We start from the raw sequence: 22,387 nt of genomic DNA, 5'->3' as shown, positions 1-22,387 counted from the left end.
AGTGGAATTGACCGTCCCTTTATAAAACCCCCACGACTGAAATGACGACTATGTTTAGTGTGACCGAGATTCAAACCCGCAACCCTCAGATTACAAATGGAGCACCCTAACCATCTAACCATAGTAGGCCTAATTGTTTAGTACCAGTAAGAATAAAATTCAGTAATATTTCAACAGTAGAAACTTTCTCAGATACTGAGATGGGATACTTTATCATTTGTTTTCGAATCTACTGAAATTTAGACAGCATAGTATACATACAAAACTCAAGCATTGTAAGATTTGGACTTTTCAATTTTTTTAATTGCCATAAGAATCGCCTTTCTCTAAGATTCAAACAAAATTCTAAAGGAAAAAAATTAAAGTCTCAGATCACTGAAAAGGAAGAAGAAAAACCTTGTGTACATGAATATCAGGTTGCTGTTAACGTTAGAACTTAATTATATCGAAATATTCCACCTGTTCAACTACACTCTAAGATTGTGTACAACATTCTTGGGTAAAACAACTATAACTTACCCGCAAGTTCGTTGTTTCGTCCAAACTTTACTTTGTACCCTTTTAAAATGCCGTTAAGTGATTTAGGTGGAGGTGACAGCCACGTGACTTTGATACTCTGTGAGGTCAGTGGTGTGCAGTTAGGTTGCTGAGGTGGAAGACTAGGGACTAAAAATAATTTTTTTTTTTTATTATTAACGAAATGATAATTTGTGAAATGTAAATACGATAGCTTTAACTAACATTTAATATTATAAGTGGTAAGAGTTAAAAACATTAAACTATGATTTAACGTTATAAAGCCTAATTGTTTTGTTTAGGCTTAAATTAAAGTAGAAAAAACACGATAATTTGTTGAAAAGATATATTCCAAATATCTCCACAATTAGGATATCCTAGTCACATTTTTAAATTTCTGAATGACGTTGTAAATATAATAGTCCAGCAAATGAAATCTACGCTCACTTAATAAAAGATCTTTCAATTAAATAATTAAAAAATCGGTTAAACAAACCTCAAGACTAACATCCTGGAAACTAACAGCACGTGACATTTGTTAGGACTATTTCTATCAAAGTGTTTAAACGCCATGTTGTCATCCGATAGAGGAGAAACGCAAGATTAGTTCTTTGCCTTACTGATCTTTAAAAATTGTCTTAATTTATATATTACTTCTGCCATTAAAAAAACCATCAAACATTTAAGATGTGAGTATTCACTTAAACACAGAAGAAACAGAAAGAACGTATCTATTACCATCTTCTCTAGTTCTACCGATTACGGGGTCAGATCGTGGCCCTGCACCTTTCCTGTTAAAAGCCTGAACGACAACGGTGTAAGAAGTATATTTTTTAAGCCCGTAGAGTTCACATTCCACTCGATACCTCTTTAAAGATTCATTTTTCACAGTTTTGTACTGGAAAGAGTCTGTACTGTTCATTATTTTGTACCCTATGTAATAACCCTGGATAATTCCATTGCTCAACTCTTCTGCTAGAGGCTAATAAGAGAATAAATCAAATAGACATCCGATGAGAAAGAGTTTAACTTCAAGTATAATAAAACAGAAGTATTTACATTAAAACAAATCAACTTTAAAACTCAAGAATAAAAAATCAGTCAAATTATCCTCATATTTAAAAAATATTAGATATAAACTTAACAGTTTAACTTAAATTAACATAATTAACAACTTAACAGTATCGCTTAAATGTAACATAATTAAAATTTTAACAGTTTTACTTAAATATAATATTATTGACAACTTAACAGTTAAATATAAAATTAACTTCGCACTAAATTACTGAGCATTAATTACACAAATTTAGTTTTAATACAATATAAAAGTTGTTTTGAATAAAACAGCCTTGTGTGGAAAAAATTGTTAAAAACAGCTGTTTAAAGGACTAATAGTGAAACAAACTTACATCTCATGCTACTACTGTTTCACAACTTTGTTTTCGTATTTAAATGATTCACTCTGGTTTAGACATATATTTCATTCTCTGATTTTTCTTGAACTTCGATAGAGCTTCATCAGTACACCACAGATGATGAATCTTTGCTTAACGTCAAACAATCGTGATCAACAAATACTGCTTAGAAATGTTCAATTACAGTTTTGAATAAAACCATAAGTATAGAAAGAAAACAACTTTAATGTTTTGGTCAATAATTGTTTTTACTTTTTATTATCTTGCTTTACTTACCTTCCATGACACATGTAAAGACTGTGGTTTAAAAGCTTCCACTCGAATATCACCAGGGGGACTTTCGGGTACTAAAACATGAAAAAAAACACTAAAATCTTAATATGACAAAACCCTTTCGAAACCCCAGTTAGATCTTACAAATTAAACTAGGCTAAGTTTATAAAATTTCATATTACTTCGCAGGATTAACCAATGTAATATTTCTTTACTTTTACAAAGGAAAACTGATTATTTATTAAATTCCAGATACATCCACAACTTTAGAATTTTAATTTTTTAAAATAGATAATACATTTTTACATGGCCTGGTATACGACAAAAAACAAAATAAAATAAATTTGTGTTTTAGTGTGTACTATGTATGTATATATGCGTATGTGTGTATTAATGCCGTGCATAAAAACATACGTATGAGTGTGTGTATTAATGCCGTGTATGTATACATACGCATGAGTGTGTGTATTAATGCCGTGTATGTATACATGCGTATGAATGTGTGTATTAATGCCGAGTATGTATACATGCGTATGAGTGTGTGTATTAATGCCGTGTATATATGCGTATGAGTGTGTGTATTAATGCCGTGTATGTATACATGCGTATGAGTGTGGGTATTAATGATAACTTTGTATTTTAGTGTGTACCGTCCATATATAGATACGCATGTGTGTGTGTATTAATGCCGTGTGTGTATACATGCGTATTAGTGTGGGTATTAATGATAACTGTGTTTTAGTGTGTACCGTCTATATATACATAAGCATGAGTGTGTGTATTAATGCCGTGTATGTATACATGCGTATGAGTGTGGGTATTAATGATAACTTTGTATTTTAGTGTGTACCGTCCATATATAGATACGCATGTGTGTGTGTATTAATGCCGTGTGTGTATACATGCGTATTAGTGTGGGTATTAATGATAACTGTGTTTTAGTGTGTACCGTCTATATATACATAAGCATGAGTATTTGTTTTTATGCCGTGTATGTATACTTGCGTATGAGTGTGTGTATTAATGATAACTTTGTGTTTTAGTGTGTACCGTGTATATATACATTCGTATGAGCGTGTGTATTAATGCCGTGTATATATACATACGTATGCGTGTGTGTATTAATGCCGTGTATGTATACATGCGTATGAGTGTGTGTATTAATGCCATGTATATATACATACGTATGATTGTGTTTATTAATGAAACAGCGATGTCGTCATTCCCAATGACTTTTTTTCAATATCTACCTCACCAGTAAAATGTCTAAGATTAAGCATTACAGTTAAGCTTTGTTTAATGTTTGTCATGGACTAACATGTATTATCACTACAAACTTATCTTCAGTAACAGTGTATAAGTAATCCAACTACATTAAAGTCCTTTTGTTCCTATAAAACTGGAAATTGGTCTATATAATGACTGTCGAGTTATACATGTTATAGAAATGTCGTTCTATAGGCTACTTTTTTTGTGCTAGTAATTACTAATCGTAGTATTCGTACCTAATTGAAAACAGTTTAGAAAACTGAATAGTTACACTGGTACAGACAGCGGAATGTCTTTGGACTTACAACGCTAAAAACCAGCTTTCGAGGGCAGAGCACAATCACAATACTTTTTCCGTGCAGCAATTCCCTGAAAAATCATTTTTAAAGGTTGTTTTGTATTCAGTACAAAGTTACACAATAGGCTATTTTAGTAGTATATTTACAAATTACATCAATACAAATTTCAATAAACCCTCGTGTATTGTCCTGGTTAAAGTCGTGTTCTTGTTGCGAGGAGAATATTTATATTTTAAAATTATATGAAGAAATAATAAACAAAGTGATAAAGAAATATTTGCTGCGCTTACCGTAGTTATTTTTCTAATGGTTTGAATCACCAAAGATGCTCGCCCTTTTTGTCATGAGGGCGTTATAAATGTGACGGTCAATTCCACTATTTCGTTGGTAAAAGAGTAGCCCAAGAGTTGGCAGTGGGTGGTGATGACTATCTGCCTTCACTCTAGTCTTACACTAAATTAGAGGCAGCTAGCACAGATAACCCTCGACCATACGAAAGGCAGCTAGTCATCACTACCCACCGCCAACTCTTGGACTATTCTTTTACCAACGAATAGTGGGATTGACCGTCACATTATAACGCCCCCACGGCTGAAAGGGCGAGCATGTTTAATGCAACCGAGATTCGATCCCGCGACCCTCTGATTACGAGTCTAACGCCTTAATACACTTGGCCATGCTGGGCCAAAATGGCAATAATAAAGTGACAAGTCTCATTATAAACAAATATATTTTAACACAGAATACGTAATATAAATAAATATATTTTAACACAGAATACATAATATAAACAAATATATTTTAACTCAGAGTATGTAATATAAGCAAATATATTTTAACACAGAATACGTAATATAAATAAATATATTTTAACACAGAGTATGTAATATAAACAAATATAATTTAACACAGAGTATGTATTATAAACAAATATATTTTAACACAGAGTATGTATTATAAACAAATATATTTTAACACAGAGTATGTAATATAAACAAATAACAGTGAAATAAACGACATTTTTAACTGACGACATGAAAAACCAAAACAAGTCTCAGACAGGTGAAACTACTGATAAAATGAAACAGAAAAGGAAACTTGAATTTCCAAATTAAGTTTATTCTTACTAAATATCGCGTGTTTTCATTTTAAAATATTATCGTACATGTTAAGTAGTTGTTTGTTTTGTAGTTAAGCTACACAATGGCCTATTTGTGCTCTGCCTACCACGGGTATCGAAACCCTGGTTCTAGTCAGTAGACAAACTACTGTGCCATTTGAGAGCTGCTAAATATTTAACCTGTGAAATTAAAACTGACAAAAAAGTGTTTCCAGTTCCTGTTTTAAGCAGGTTATCGCATAATTAGTTGTCTGGTTCGATGTAAAATTTTTCATTTGTATGTGAATGACGTGAAGATTTTTTTTGAAAGACGAAACGAAACGGTTAAACAAAAATTCTTATTAGTAGGTTTAATGTCTGTAGTGATGTATATTTCAGATCTATACTAGAATATGTAAATTATCCACTTACTTTCCTCTTCAGTTGAAAAAGTAAACGTGTTTCCTGGGTGACTTACACCAATTTTATTTCCTGCCAACATACGCACTTCATACGTCCGAGCTGGGTTTAAATTGTGAATAGCGAATGATGTCTCGTTTGCTGGAACTGTGCGCACTTTCCATATTGAAGAAGAGACACCTAGTAACAGAATTATAAATTAGTTTAACTTTTTCTTATAATATTAAAAAATGTTTTTAATAAAAGTGTTTTTTTATTTTCTTTCCTTTTTACTTTTCACAACTTATGACACATTTTGGTAAAACAAAAACAACATTAAAAACGTATAACAATATAACTTATTTAAAATATGAAAGTACATCCGTATTAATATTGAGTTCAATAAAACACATGCATCAGCTTTCATTGTAGCCTTGGACTCTGGAAGCAAACTTTTACTACTACCATTTTAAAGACATTTTAAGAAATTAAGTAGAAATTATCTAAGCTATTTAAAGTCTTTTTATTTTCTACGTCAATAAGTTTTCATCGAGCTAAAAAACAGTATAATTTTTGTAATTTGTAAGCCCTTTATATTGACAAGTTTGTTTCTCTTTTCGTTGATTATAACTAAACAACAATACTTAAAACGTATTAATTTTCACACAAGTTATAAAGTCACTGTTTCACAATTCAACAACAAATATATGAAAATGGGAAACCATTCGTACTTTTAGATCTCCACTGTACGGTGTAGTTAATGATTACGCTATTTCCACTGAAAGGTGGACTCCAAGTGATCGCCACGTTTCGACTACCAGATTTAAGCACTTTTATTTCTTGAGGAGGATCAGGTGGTTCTTCAAGAGGTATATAAAGGCAGATACGGATAAATATCTTATTCCTTTATCCAGCAACACAAGAACTTATACATTATTTAAAATTGCAATAGAATATTCACGCTTACTCTAAAAATAATCACAGTCACTGAAGTGTTAAACAGATAACTTAAATGTGATAATCATATTTACTAAATATAATACATATAAATATAAAATAATAATATCAGAATTAGCAAGTTAACTCAAATATAACCTTATCTGTAGTTTCAAACCATAACTCTCAGGAAAACAAATATAATAAAACAAGATCGGATTATCTTCTTGTTTATTCAAAACACAAGCATCTAATCTCATATAAAGAAACTATGATTCAGTTCCAGAGATATAATTTTGTCTGTTATTTTATTTTATTTTACAAATATCTTTAGCTACTAGAAAATAATATTACACAGAATAAAATAAACACGAAACATCAAAATTTAGTTATAAACCAGAGTAAACTTCTATATTTTAAACACACATCTTATTGTCACTTGCTGGACAATTTAGAGAAGTATGAAGAAGCGGTCCAATGCCCTCATTACATCGTGTGTGCCCCCTTTTTGTTTTCTAAGAGTATTATTACTAAGCCAGACTGGAGAGGGTAGAGTATCATGGAATAGTCTCCACTGAATATATATATCTTGTTTATAACTATCAAGTTGTAAAACTTCTAAATAAAAGTAAATTCGAAGTTTTGTAGGCATAATTAAATAAGAGTTCCATTGTTGAAGTAAAAAAATGAATCAACAGTTGTAACAAAGGTAACAAAGAGCACTGTCATTTTTTGTTTACAAGTGCGAAAATCATGGCTACTAAGCCTAAGTTATTTATCAGAAACCAAAGGTGGAAAAATACGTGTAACAACCGCTGTTATTTTATTATAAGAAATGGAGTTGAAGAAATTAAAACTCTCTAGCAGAGTTAAATAAAACTGTAATTACATTTCAAAATATAATAAACTACTTGATTAAAGTGTTTAATTAGCCACTGCAACTTACAAAAAATTTGGTTTTTCGGATGATTCATTCAAGGCGAAGTTTAAAAACAAAATCGGTTCGAAAAGGAGTGAATATGTGAAATAGTTACCAACAGACATTCTACATGGATGTCTAGTTTACCAATAAGAAAAATATCTAATAAGTTACCATGACGTTTTAAACCTATATCGTATAACATCATCGGTAAGTACACAATTAACATATAACATTAACATTATTCGAAAAAGTGTGACCTTATGGTCAATTTAAACTAAATGAAGACCGTTCTCATCAAAAGGCAAAGACGAATGACTAGCCTTTAGCCACTTTTTCACAAAAATATTATCATTATATCTCGTAAATACTTAACTTATAACACTTAGGTTATGTCATTAAACTAGCTAAGTTTCATTAAGCTTTAATACTCTACCGTAAAATGATAGGTAAGAACGTGGTCAATTACATTTGGCAAGAATAGTTAAAAACTACACAAACCGCGAGGGAGAAGGTGGCTGGTCAACGTTATCCACAATCATTTCTTGCTCTATACCTTCGTATGATTGAGTAGTGGGTTTGACTATCACTCCTTTAGCATATTTACTTCCCCAAGCTGAGAATCAGTTTAGTTAGCAACGGAACTCGGATTCGCATTCCGAGAATGCTATCTACAAGATGACGCTCCACCATTTTGTTTAGTCAATCCAATTTTTATAATCCCACAAATAATTATCAACAAATATCCATAAGATAATAACAGTATTTCAATTAAAATTCAACGAACAATCTACCTGATGTATCCATGCCTCAATGAGGAGAACAGTGATTTTACATTAATTAATTATATGCAAAGTCTGTCTTGGCTAATGAGAACACTAATACAGCATGGTTTGTCCGTATTCTAAGAAAGAGAGCAATATATTCACGTTAATTATACGAAAATTATATGTCCTGGCTAATGATAATACTGATATAACAGTATAAGTTGTGACGGAAAGTTGGTTATAATTGGGAAAAGGAAGATTTTTATAACAAATTTGGAGAGAAGAATATTCGCAAAAGGTTCGTTTGTGAAAAGAAAGGAGTCTCAGAGCGCCACCTTGGTGAAGAACTCGCTGAAAAATACGTTTAATCGTAAAATTGATTTGTTAGTTTATATAAAGTTAGGAATAAATCTACATAATGATACTATCTGTATTCTGCCCACAACGAATATTGTAACAAGGTTTTCGGCGTTGTAAGCCCGCAGACATACGGGTGGAAAGCTACTCTTAAGAGAAAAACTATAAGTTACATAACATTATGCTAAACTGTAGTTTTTTAGTGTATAATTTACCGAACCATTAAATTTAAGGACAGAAAAATGTTGGTAACATTTCGTTAGAGACACAGTGGGTTGTCTGTACTCTGTCCATCGCGGGGAATGTAGTCTTGGATTTTAAAATTGTTAATCCGAAAATTTACTGCTGACCCACAGATGGGGACGATACAAAAAAAAAAAAAAATCCTGAAATACTGATGATAATTCATCAAAATAATTATCAAAGTCAAATGTATAAAAATTAAATTTTCATCTTTACAATTACCAATAGCTAAAGAATCGCGAGCAACGTGAATGTTATCAAATGTTCCCAGTATTGAACAGGTTTTTAAGAGCCCAGCTTTACATGTGATTTTTTTAATCGATTAACAATTACCGTGGCACAGTTTTACAATCGCTACAAAAAACTGGGATCGATTGATTGTTATATAAATGTAGTTATGTATTAGTATATATGTTTGTAATTCAGATTTATTAAAACTCTCAACTGTTTTCAAAATTTAAGCAACAGCCCCTGAGTTTTCTCTTGTGTGAAGAAATTTGCAGTTCTTACTGAGTTATTTCAACATTCAGTAAATTAAATTTTTCACAATAATGTAAGAAAATTTAAAAGATAAGAATCCCATTGTTGCAAATGTAAATATTTGGTATAAGAATTTTAAAATAACTTTATTAATATATTTGAAGTTCACAGTTATACTTCCATCATAAGTTTCAGCAACTGTTTTTTTGTTTTCCTTTGCTGTTATTAGGTACAATGATATATATATAATGAGTTATTTATTCTGTGCACACTGTAAGCCTTAATTTTGGGTTTGTTTGTGGTTAAGTTTAACGATGTACAATGGGCTATTTATGCTGTGCACACTATAAGCCTTAATTTTGGGGTTGTTTGTGGTTAAGTATAACGCTGTACAATGGGTTATTTGTACTGTGCCCAGTGCGAGTATCAAAACCATTTATTAGTCGTAAGACTTAACATTTTGCCACTTGGGGCTGCTTAAGTCCTGATTTATCAGGGACTTTAGCCACTAAAGATGTATATATTATATGGTAATAAGATTTGTCTCCAAAACCAAGCAAAATAGAATGCAATTAAGTCAAAGTATCATATAAAATCTAATCTATTTTGTAGTACAGCTTTAGCTACGTTTATTGGTAAATTATGAAAAGTTCCTTTATATGTAACAAACTCATCAGAAATAACTGAGTGAACTTTTACGATACTTTACCTTATATTGCATGGGGCGTTCTGTACATTTACACGACAATAATATAAAACTTTGTTTGTTTAATGAGTACAGAAAAGTGACACTGGGCTATCTGCTGTGTCCATCGGGGATCAGACCCGTATTTTAACTGTCCATAAATTTACAGCTGTCCCACCGGGAGGCAAAAATGTAAAATTAAGATTCATTAAATATAATTAAGAAGAGTAAAAGACTTAAAATTTTACCTAATAATTAACTTAACTAGTGTTAAAGTATTCGGATAAATAGAGATGTACAGATAGATTTTTATAGGTAATGAACGCTAAACCTAATAAGTTAAGAGATCACAAAGTGCTTTCATATATCTGAAAAACAACATTTCCCATTATGAGAACGTTTTTATATCATGATTATATAAACTTTGTTCGACACGAGACTGAATTACTCTTGACTGATACATTACGTTTCCCAACTGTCCCTAACCAAATCTGCTGTCCCTAACCCGAGTTCTACTTACCCTGAACAATTAACTGTATCTTAGTCTCATCTGATCCATAACTGTTAGAGGCTCGACACGTATACATGGAAGAATCGATTCGGGTCGCTGACATTACCTGTAGTTGAGACTCAATACCTCGTGTTTTCACAATTTCTTTCATTTCGATTCTTTGTTTGAAATAGAAAACAGAATGAACAGAGATATCAGTTACCACTACGAGCTATATGTATTTTACCGATTTTTACATGGAACAGTTTCTGTTTGTTTATTTTACAGTTTAACGACGTTTGACCAAAACAAACTGATCCTTGAAATATTTCTATGTATGTTCTGTCGTTTTTTATTGTGACTAACTAGAATTTTGTATTACAATACGCTGTACGTAAATTATCACAATGTAAATGGGCCAATCAGTTCTATACAAGGTACGTTCTATACATTTACACAACAAGAATGTGAAATGATTAAGTCTTTATATGATAAGTAATTTAAGTACAAGCTTAAACTCAGCCTAACGTTGGTAACAAATAATAAAATTTTTCTTCAGCTGTATCACACTGAAGAGCGTGCCTGAAAGTTTATATCATTTGCTGAATACCTTGTACTAGCTAATGCCCAAATTAGAATTTTGGAAAACGTCATTTAATAGACGCTTTAAACATAATTCTAACCTTGATTCCAGGTCCGGGTTCAACACTTGTTGATCACGCAGCCATACAACAGATAAGGGCGTATCTCCAGTCACCTGACAACTTATGGTAACAGTTTCTCCTTTCTGTGCCATCTGAGTCCGGAATTTGGTATGAAATTGTGGAGCAACTATCAGAAAAGGAAGAATTAATACGTACAACATATATATACACACACACACACACACACGATTATACAACATATATATACACACATACACACACACGATTATACAACATATATATACACACATACACACACACGATTATACAACATATATATATACACACACACATACACACGATTATACAACATATATATATATACACACACACACGATTATACAACATATATATATACAAACACACACGATTATACAACATATATATACACACACACACGATTATACAACATATATATACACACACACACACGATTATACAACATATATATATATACACACACACGCTTATACAACGCTATATACAACACGCATATATATATATATATATATACACGCTTATACAACATATATATATATATACACACACGCTTATACAACATATATATATACACACGCGCTTATACAACATATACATACACACACATACAACATATATATATACACACGCACATACAATATATATATATATACACACAACATATATACACACGCCCATACAATATATATATATGTACATACAACATATATACACACGCGTAAACAACATATATATATATACACACACACGCTTATACAACATATATATATATATACACACACACACGCTTATACAACATATATATATACACACGCGCTTATACAACATATACATACACACACATTACAACAACATATATATATACACACGCACATACAATATATATATATATACACAATAAACATATATATAATACATACCCATACAATATATATATATATGTACATACAACATATATAATACACACGCGTAAACAACATATATATACACACACACACGCGCTTATACAACATATATATATACACACACACGCTTATACAACATATATATATATAAACACACACACACACGATTATACAACATATATATATACACACACACGCTTATACAACATATATATATACACACACACGCGCTTATACAACATATATATATATACACACACACGCTTATACAACATATATATTTATATACACGCACATACAATATATATATATGTACATACAACATATATACATACACCCACATGACATTTGTACATATACACACAGTACATACATCTTATATATATATACATACACACACATACAGCATATATATATTCATGCACATACAATATATATATGCACATACAACATATATACATACACCCATATGACATTTGTACATATACACACAGTACATACATCTTATATATATATATACACACACACATACGTACAACAAATATATATACAATCAAAACATGAATAAGAAATAAGTAATAAAACACAGTAGATACATCAAAACTGTCTGAGAAGTTAACATTTCAGTTTTCATTTTGACGTTTAGACGTAAATACCAAGATATTACAGCATTACCACTAGGCCTAACCGTAATTATTAGTATCGCTCATATCTTCCCCACTTCGTGCTACTCTCTGGATTTTCAATGGTCTTACAGAAGTCCACACAGTAGCAGGTCTTATATATAGTGATAAAACGACATTATTCTACGTATACAATACATGAAATGTTCAAATATGTAATTCCAATTCAATGTCTGTTTTGTGGCTACGTTTTATTTATTCTTTTTTCTACTTTCTCTCTCTCTCTCCTTAAACTTACATTTAAAAGTATATATATATGTGTTCAAATAAAACGAAAACTATAATTCTAGTAAAATATTACAACCTTTATACAAAAGAATTTTGTTTCTGATGTGAAATTGAACAATAATGAAAAAAATAAAACTTGTTTGTGTGTTGTTGAGAATAAATCATCCATAATGGGCTATCTGTGCTCTGCCCGCGAGGGATACTGAAACCCGTTTTCAGGAATTGTAAGCCTGCTGACTTACAACTGAAGTTAGTAATGGGGATAGGGACAATAAAAAAAGCACAAAAATACATTTAAATACATTTAGTAAGCGTATAATACACATTTTTTTTTCAATAAAACCTATTGAACGGTCTTTCTTTCGTGTCATTGTTCATAAACATTCAATGGCAAAAAGGTTCTCCTTTCTTTCGTAGATTATAAAAAATATTTTAATTACGGCTTTTATAAACTTACTGTGAACGCTAACATGAGCCACCGTGCTCATTTCCGGTCCGATTCCGTTCGTTGCTTGACACAAGTAGAACCCTGCGTCTTGCTCAGTAATGCCCTCTATTGTCAAAGATCCATTTTCGAAGATCTGATAATGATAATTTGTGCTGATGTGCTGATATCCGCTTGCCTTAGATGCTTTAAAACAGGCAAAATATTATATTAGTCTTCAAAGTAAAATTTACACTCACACCAAAACAGAAAATAATTTTGGGGTTGTTTGTGGTTGAATATAATAAACCACAATTTATAAACAGAAAATAATTTTCTTAAAATTGTGAAGATTTCTATTTTATTAAACAGTAATTAATTCCAAATCCTCTTGAAATTTAGTTATTTTCGTGTATTTTCGTATTTTCTTAGTTTATTCTAATAGCGCTAATTCTATAGTTATACGGAACAGTTTAACCAATTGGCATGATGCATATTATAAAAGTAACTGTTATTAATCAAGTAAAAGTGTGCAAAAATGCATAGGAATTTGAAAAATAATATTTGTGAATAGACTAATTTATGATATCAAATATATAACGGTATTTTACCTTGAATCAAAAGTGATAATAAATTGTGGCAACATTATATATTTGAAGTCAGTTTATTGAACTCTTTACGTTAATAATCGTTAGATAACTCGGGTAAACTTTCTTTTATTTTTTTCTTATAAAACTGATTATAAAGTTCATTCGTATATCAAGTATTATTTAAGAGAAAAACCTAAAGTTTGTAAAATACATAATTGTTACTTATATTTGTATGTAAAAATTCCTGCCTGTTTTTCTTTCCCACACAACCTGCGGTTGAGGATATCCTTCGGCTTGGCAATGCAAAGTGACGCTTTTTCCAGCAATGACACTGACATCAGTCGGCTTTATGCGCCATCTTGGGGGAACTAAGTAAAATATAAAGCAATTAAAATATGGGGTTGGATTTATTTCTAAAACTTTTTTGTTTCTTTGTTTTAGAAAATGTCACATTAAGCTAACTACTGTTTCCAGTGTGGGGAATCGAACTCGCGATTTTAGAATTGGAAGCCCAATAACTTAACTTTGTCTCAGTGGGAGACATTTAATAAAAGATAAGAATCTTCAGTAAATTATTTGTTTATTTGTTGTTCTTTACAAACTAAGTTTATTTAATTATGATTCAGTTCGTATATGCTTGATTTTTATGACCTTATTCTCTTACCAGAAATTACAGAAAAAATCCAGAATGGAAAATAGAAATAAGCATAACATTGTTAACGTAAGAAATGATTTTCTCGTAGCTTGTGAAATTTGTTTAATTAAAATCGCAATATAACGAAATGTTAAACATTTCACTGATATTTGATCTTTATCGACCGATATTTTCAAGAGTTTTGAAAGACATCTAAGGTTGATCACAATCTTCCCGTCACACCAAACATGCTTGCCCTTTCAGCCGTGGGGGCGCTGTAAGGAGACAGTCCCTTCCATTATTTTTAGGTAAAAGAGTAGCCCAAGAGGTGGCGGTGGGTGGTGATGACTCGCTGCCATTCCTCTAGTCTTACACTGCTTAAATAGGGACGGCTAGCTTAGAAAGCTCTCGTGTAGCTCTGCGCGAAATTCCAAACAAATCAAACTATTATAATCTCTACGATAATGTATCGAAATTACGGGAAAAAAGAACAAAGACAATGTTAAGTTTAAATTATTTTTGTTCAATCATTGAGAAAATCTGTAATAAACGTACTTGCATGCGTTTTTCCATTTTTTATAAATTTGGGATTTTGTTTGAGAAGCGCAACGTTGAATATTATTGTATAAAAATTAGCTTACATTATAAAATTGATTTTTAAATGAAATAGACAGCACATGCAGTTATGCATACGCACACACAGTAAAAGCTTTAAATCATTCAATAACTAATTTCTAAAACTTTTGGTATTTTATAAATGTGACTATCAAAATCATGAATTTCCAGCTCTATAACAACATATGCAATTAAAGTAATCTGTTATCTTACCTCTGACCACAAGGGTTGAGGTGTAATTCACCATCGCTGCCTCGTTCTTTGCACTACATGTGTACTGACCGTTGTGTTCGGGCGTGGCACTCTCAATAATCAAGGAACTATAATCTTCACCTGGAGTTGCAATGATAACATCACTCCGGCCAGGCAACAGAAGTTGGCCATCTTTTAACCAACTCAGCTGAAACGGAGGATCGCCAGCAGCAACTGTACAAAACAGGCGAATTTTCATCCCTTGTTGTATTTCCTTAGGAAAGTTGAATGGCAAGATGACGGGTTTCTCTGAAACGAAAGAGAAATACACAATTGAAAATCAACTGTTCGACAATAAATAAAAAACAACAACTTTCAAAACAGCTACTAGATGTTCCATAGGCTGTTACCATTGCAACGTTGACAAATGTAACGTTATTTTTCAACGTTTCTATGATTATTTCTTTAGATGCTGATACTAAACATTAACGTACGTGTGGAAGTGACCTCAACTTTATTGACTTTGAGGGTGGCCTTTTTTTTTCACATTTATTAAGCGAGTATATAGATTTATCCTCTAGTAACCAACCTTTGCAACACCCAGTAACTGCAAACGCTATTTACGTCATTGCTTTTCTAATATTGGCAATCCAATTTATGCCTAACTTCAGCTTAATAATTAAGAGACTTATTTCTTGGTGAGTTGTGCATATAAACGTTCCAAACATACGTAATCCACCATGGGTCCAACTTTAGTTAAATGAGCAATAGGCGTGTTTCTTGGTTGGTTGTACATATTAACATGCCCAACTTAAGGTAGTCAACTTTAATCCTAATTACAGCTAAATAGGCAAGGCACTGGTTGAGTGTAAATATAAACAGTCGAAAACTAAAAAATAAACTTCTTGTTACTTTATTAGTTTGTTATCGCTTCATAATTAAGAGATTATAATAGGAAAATAAATCAACTTAATCGTATAATTTATAGATATTACGTCTATTGTGCAAATAATTATGTAGAGATTGATCCAAAATTTGTTAATCCAAAAAATACTTATATTCATTCCTTTTCAGTGTAAGAGGTAGATTATTTTATTTTTACCATTACAAGTTTGTTACCTTGGACAGTAATTTTCACACTTCCTTTAGCAGTAGCGCCATCTGTGTTTTTGGCTGTACATGAGTACGTTCCTTCATCCTCGGTTTTCTGAATGTTTCTGATCGTGAGACTGGCATTTCGAAATAGCTGCTGTCTCTTATTGGTTGGCAAACGTTCGCCATCTATGGTTACGAAGGCAACATATTAACGTTCCGAAACATATATATATATATAACTTAAACCATCAAATAAGAATATAGTTACGAATTTTAGAAAATAAAAATCTAGTGTTACACGCTAATGCGAAATACGGTGGTACCTCGGTTCTCGAACGACTCCCTTCTCGAACAATTAGGTTTTCGAACATATTGTTTGAGAAAAAAACGTCTCGGTTGTCGAACATAAACTCGGTTCACGAACCAAGCTGTCGTGGCCCGAACCCCAAATAACCCGACTGATGACTCGAACGACCCTTCGACCATTTTCGGCCCACGCCAAACTTTACCCAAAACATTTTACCCGCACCTGTCGCTCAGTCCACACACCCGTTAAAATCTGCTGTGAACGTTCTCATTTTTCTTTTTGTTTTTTCTAAATATTCTGATTAAATAAGCCACCATGGGGTCAAAGAAGGATAATAAAAGCAGCAAACCATAATTAAAAGTTGTTAGAGCCACAATAGAGGAGAAAAAAGATCTCATGGCGAAGTGTGAGAGTGGTGTTCGTGTGTCTGCCCTTGCTACACAGTTTGGTATGGCGAAGTCCACAGTCTGCACCATACTGAAAAATAAAGGAGGTCATCAAAGGAGCTGATGTTGCAAAAGGAGTGACAGTGCTTACGAAACACAGATCACAAACAATGGAAGAGGCAGAAAACTGTTGTTGATTTGGGTAAACGAAAAACAGTTAGCTGGTGATAGCATTTCTGAGACCATTATTTGTGAGAAAGCAAAGCAGTTGCATGCTGACCTCCTGAAAATCACCCTTGAAACGAGTGCTGATACAAGTGATGCCTTTAAGGCTAGTAGGGGTGGTTTGAAAAGTTTAGGAAGAGAAGTGGCATACATAGTGTGGTGAGGGTACCAGTTCTAACAAAGACGCTGATGATAAATTTGTTAAGGAATTTAAGGACTACGTAGAAGCAGAGGGTTTTATTCCCCAACAAGTGTTCAACTGTGATGAGACAGGTCTCTTTTGGAAGAAAATGCCAAAGAGGACCTACATCATCAAAGAGGAGAAGTCACTGCTAGGACACAAGCCAGTGAAGGACAGGCTAACTCTATTGTTATGTAGTAATTCAAGTGGGGACTTAAAACTTAAGCCTTTGCTTGTGTACCATTCTGAAGACTCGAGGCTTTTTAAGAAAAATAATGTTCCGAAAAGTAAACTAAATGTCATGTGGAGGGCTAATAGTAAAGCATGGGTAACCAGGCAATTTTTATGGAGTGGGTCCATGAAGTGTTTGCCCCAAGTGTAAAGAATTGCCTCACGGAAAAACAGTTGCCACTCAAGGCCCTTCTTGTGATGGATAATGCACCTGCTCACCCACCAGGCTTGGAGGACGGGTTGGTGGAGGAGTACAGTTTCATTACGGTGAAGCTCTTGCCCCCTAACACGACTCCTCTCATTTGGCCCATGGACCAGCAGGTCATATCGAACTTTAAGAAACTCTACACCAAAGCACTGTTTCAAAGGTGCTTTGAAGTGACCTCTGACACAGAGTTAACCCTCAGAGAGTTCTGGAAAAATCACTTTAATATCCTCCATTGCTTGAGGATCATAGACAAAGCCTGGAGGAAAGTGTCTTTGAGGACCATGAACTCACTCTGGAAGAGATTGTGGCTAGACTCAGTAGCAGATGGAGACTTTGAAGGCTTTGAGGCTGAGCCTGTTGTCGAAAATATTGTCTCACTAGGCAAGTGTATGGGCTTGAATGTGAGTGGTAATGATGTGGAGGGGTTGGTGGAAGACCACAACACTGAGCTCACCAAGACCAACAAAAGGCAACTGAAGAAATGTCTTCAGATGAGGAGGAGGGAAGGGAGGATGTTCCTAGTTCACTAATCAAGAAAATGTGTGGAAAATGGGGAGAGTTAAAAAATTATGTAGAAAAATCTCACCCTGACAAAGCTGTAGCAAACCGCAGCATAAACCTTTTCAATGACAATGCCATGTCTTACTTCAGAAACATTTTAAAATGCAGGCAGAAACAAACCTCATTAGACAAGTGTCTAGTGAGAAATAGGTCCAGCAAGGTTGTAGTGGTGCAAAGAGACAGAAAAGAGAAAGAACCCCAGAAGGAGAGTTACCTGAGGTTTTAAGGAAGGTGACTCCCCTTCCAAATAATAATAACCCTCCTTTTCTCCACGTTCCTCACCACCTTTCACTTACGCCATCAGTTCTCCTCAGCACAGGTAAAGTGCAGTTAAATTTTCATTTATTGTTTTTTATTGTGTTTGTAGTTTTGTGGTTGACTTTATGCATGTAAGTATTATTATAGAGGTATAAATAAGCAATATTTTTACTTAAAATGCTTCATAATGCGTAATTTTTGGAGGTCTGTAACGGATTAATTTAATTTACAGTATTTCTTATGGGAAAAATTGATTCGGTTTTCGAACAGCCTTCTGTAACGAATTAAGTTCGAGAACCGAGGTACCACTGTAGTTGAATTATTTCTCTGATTACTTTATGAAGTGTGGTTGTACACGTGTGAGCGTAATGGCTTTACAGAGGACGACTAAAACAATAAACGACATAAGGAACCCACACGCTTAATAAAATAAGAGGACATTTTTAGCGTTGAAAATTGTTAGCTATCAGTAAATGTAATAAAATAGCTCCTAATAAAGCAGAAAAATTTTGAAAGCATTCGAGTAGTTTGGGTCCCAGTTTTTGAACAGACTTCCTTAAGCGCCTTTCACAGGTCCACGATGTTATAGTACTCAAAAATACCTCCACGCATGCTTAGGTTACCAAATATTCTGCTTACGTGTATCAAAATATTTAATATTACCTTAGACACAAGACGTCCAAAGCTTTTATAATACACCGTTATTTCATTTAATATTAAATAACTTTAGACATTTACTTTTATGACATACCTTTCTCCCAAATGATCTCTTGAATAGGATAACCCGCCACGCGACAATATACAACCACGTCTTCCTCAGCTACAACTGATCTGTCTGGTAAGGATTTAATCATCGGCGGTCCGTAGACGTTTAGTCTAGCGGAATTTTGAATTTTTCCGACTTCATTCTGGGCTGTGCACGTGTACAACCCACCATCTTCCACGTGTGTGTAGCTTATGTTCACGTGACTGATAATATTTCCATTGCGACTGACGAAGTCTCCAACGCGCACACGTTCGTCATCTCGTACAGGAATCCCGTCTACTGACCAAGTGACTTGAGGTAATGGTGTTCCAGAAACAATACAATGTAAAGAAACACTAGGCCCAGGCTGGATCGTTTGTTCATTAAAACTATCCAAGAACGCAGGAGAAGTCTCTGTTTGAACGAGTGAAATAATTTTAAATTGTCAAAAAACTTCCATTTTTTATTACAATTTCATGTAACAAAGAATGTGGATAATTTGCTGAAATAATTATAACTAATTATAAACTAACTGTTCCAAGTTTGTTAAAATACTTATAATAAAGTCAAAACTGTTATATTTTAGTCGATTGGTTCTTCTTTATTATACATTGTAAGTTGGTTTGTTAAATTTATGTACTTGGTTTTGGTGTTTTATATAAATTATTTTAATTATTAGTGAAACACATCTTAATTTTATATCATAAATTAATTGAAGGCAATAAAGGGTAATTGACCGAATTGTATCTTACTTAATCTGTTTATAAATTTAAATCTATTTCAAATGTCAAGCGCATCTTGTTAAAGCCTAAATATTAAGTCCTTGTTCTCGAAATGAAAAAGACCTGATCAATTAGTAAAACTCAACAATTTTATCAGATTTCAAAGTTTTGTGTGTTTCCCATGAGCAGGATTGTAACACTAGCTTGTTACAAAAAATTCATTTCAAAAACTAATGAATATTATAAAAATCAAGTAACTTTTTTAGTTCTTAGGGTTCTTGATCATCAACATTCAGCCATTACATCTATATAGTGTTAAAGATTTCATTATCAGCAACAATCCATCATTATGTATATGTATGATACTTTAATCCTTACATTACGTGATCATCAACAGTTCACCTTTACGTATATGTAATGCTTTAATCCTTACACTACATGATCATCAACAGTCCACCATTACGTATATATAATGCTTTAATCCTTACACTACATGATCATCAACAGTCCACCATTACGTATATATAATACTTTAATCCTTACACTATATGATCATCAACAGTCCACCATTACGTATATATAATGCTTTAATCCTTACACTTCATGATCATCAACAGTCCACCATTACATATATATAATGCTTTAATCCTTACACAACATGATCATCAACAGTCCACCATTACGTATATATAATGCTTTAATCCTTACACTACATGATCATCAACAGTCCACCATTACATATATATAATGCTTTAATCCTTACACTTCATGATCATCAACAGTCCACCATTACATATATATAATGATTTAATCCTTACACTACATAATCATCAACAGTCCACCGTTACATATATATAATGATTTAATCCTTACACTACATAATCATCAACAGTCCACCATTACATATATATAATGCTTTAATCCTTACACTACATAATCATCAACAGTCCACCATTACATATATATAATGCTTTAATCCTTACACTACATAATCATCAACAGTCCACCATTACATATATATAATGCTTTAATCCTTACACTACATGATCATCAACAGTCCACCATTACGTATATACGGTGCTTTTTTTTCTGCAGTACACTAAGTGAGTGTCAAACTGAGGTCCGAAGGTCGCTGAGTGGTTGCGATATTATTTCAGAGGGGACCAAAGAACACTGATATTTCTCCTAGTTTATTTTATATCGTTCTTTCGAAATATCCTTTGTAATGAAAGTAAGTTAACAGATTTGTATGAATTCACTTTGAGCCAAATAAATGTGGAAACCTTATTATAAAATGAAACTGTGATAGTGTTCTGTTACGCAGATAAAGATTTTTAAAAGCATGCCAAGTTCATAATGATACATTTTCAACAAGTTCAGGTTTAGAGATTAGAAGATCGTCTAAAGAAAGTGATAATCCTGAAATCTGTCAAACAATTGCACAAGAATAACAAGAAAAAAACTCAAAAAATGATAAAAGAGAAAATAAATAAAATTAAGCAAAATATTCAAGATAATTGAAGAAGGATCGGAAAGTTACAATAGTGTAATTACTATAAACACGTATAAAGTCACAATAGTGTAATTACTATAAACACGTATAATTTGTTTGTTTGTTTTTGAATTTCGCGCAAAGCTATTCGAGGGTCATCTACGCTAACCGTCCCTAATTTAGCAGTGTAAGACTAGTGGGAAGGCAGCTAGTCATCACCACCCACCGCCAACTCTTGGGCTATTCTTTTACCAACGAATAGTGGGATTGACCGTCACATTATAACGCCCCCACGGCTGAAAGGGCGAGCATGTTTGGCGCGACGGCGATGCGAACCCGCGACCCTCAGATAACGAGTCGCACGCCTTAACACGCTTGGCCATGCCGGGCCATAAACACGTATAAAGTCACAATAGTGTAATTACTGTAAACACGTATATAAAAGAAAGGATAAGAATGTAAAGATATATTAAAAGAAAAGAAGACAAAAAATATTCCACCATGGCAATAACAAGATGTGGAATTATTCCAAAAGGATCAAAAATTGGATAAAAGAGAAAAAGAAAATTTAAGATGCTAAAAGAGAAGCACGAAACTATTATATATATTTGGAGCTGCAAAGGAATAGGAGAAAAACTTACAAAGAAGTAGAGAAAAAAATAGGAGAAAACTAAGATGTTTGTACATGGAAAGAAGAAATAAGTTATTAATACATCTATAAATAATAGTTTAGAAAATTACGAAGCAAATGAAAAGTGAACAAAAGGTTCTGTTAATAATGAACGTATATATCATGAGCTATTTTCAGTGTTTGATATTACGCCGTAAAGAATAATCCTCACTTTCAAAAGGCT

At 32.8% G+C, this 22,387-nt stretch overlaps 1 protein-coding gene across 12 annotated transcripts in view; it reads right to left on the bottom strand.

The window, feature by feature from the left end:
- Positions 1-22,387, bottom strand: part of LOC143244985 (cell adhesion molecule Dscam1-like) — a 132,662-nt gene that overhangs the window by 35,144 nt on the left and 75,131 nt on the right. For all 12 annotated transcript variants that reach the window (XM_076490649.1, XM_076490658.1, XM_076490657.1 and 9 more), the window contains exons 8-19: positions 19,326-19,733; positions 16,242-16,403; positions 15,144-15,431; positions 13,930-14,049; positions 13,125-13,298; positions 10,831-10,978; positions 10,178-10,326; positions 6,002-6,130; positions 5,304-5,471; positions 2,208-2,278; positions 1,255-1,498; positions 520-666 (exon numbers count right to left, since the gene is read on the bottom strand). In XM_076490649.1, coding sequence (XP_076346764.1) covers positions 520-666; positions 1,255-1,498; positions 2,208-2,278; positions 5,304-5,471; positions 6,002-6,130; positions 10,178-10,326; positions 10,831-10,978; positions 13,125-13,298; positions 13,930-14,049; positions 15,144-15,431; positions 16,242-16,403; positions 19,326-19,733 — 2,208 coding nt within the window. The remainder of the gene's footprint in view (positions 1-519; positions 667-1,254; positions 1,499-2,207; positions 2,279-5,303; positions 5,472-6,001; positions 6,131-10,177; positions 10,327-10,830; positions 10,979-13,124; positions 13,299-13,929; positions 14,050-15,143; positions 15,432-16,241; positions 16,404-19,325; positions 19,734-22,387) is intronic.

The sequence above is a fragment of the Tachypleus tridentatus genome, chromosome 2 (assembly GCF_004210375.1).
Source record: "Tachypleus tridentatus isolate NWPU-2018 chromosome 2, ASM421037v1, whole genome shotgun sequence".
NCBI classification, from domain to species: domain Eukaryota; kingdom Metazoa; phylum Arthropoda; class Merostomata; order Xiphosura; family Limulidae; genus Tachypleus; species Tachypleus tridentatus.
The sequence above is the reverse complement of the archived record's forward strand: the minus strand, read 5'-3'. Positions and strand labels throughout refer to the sequence as shown.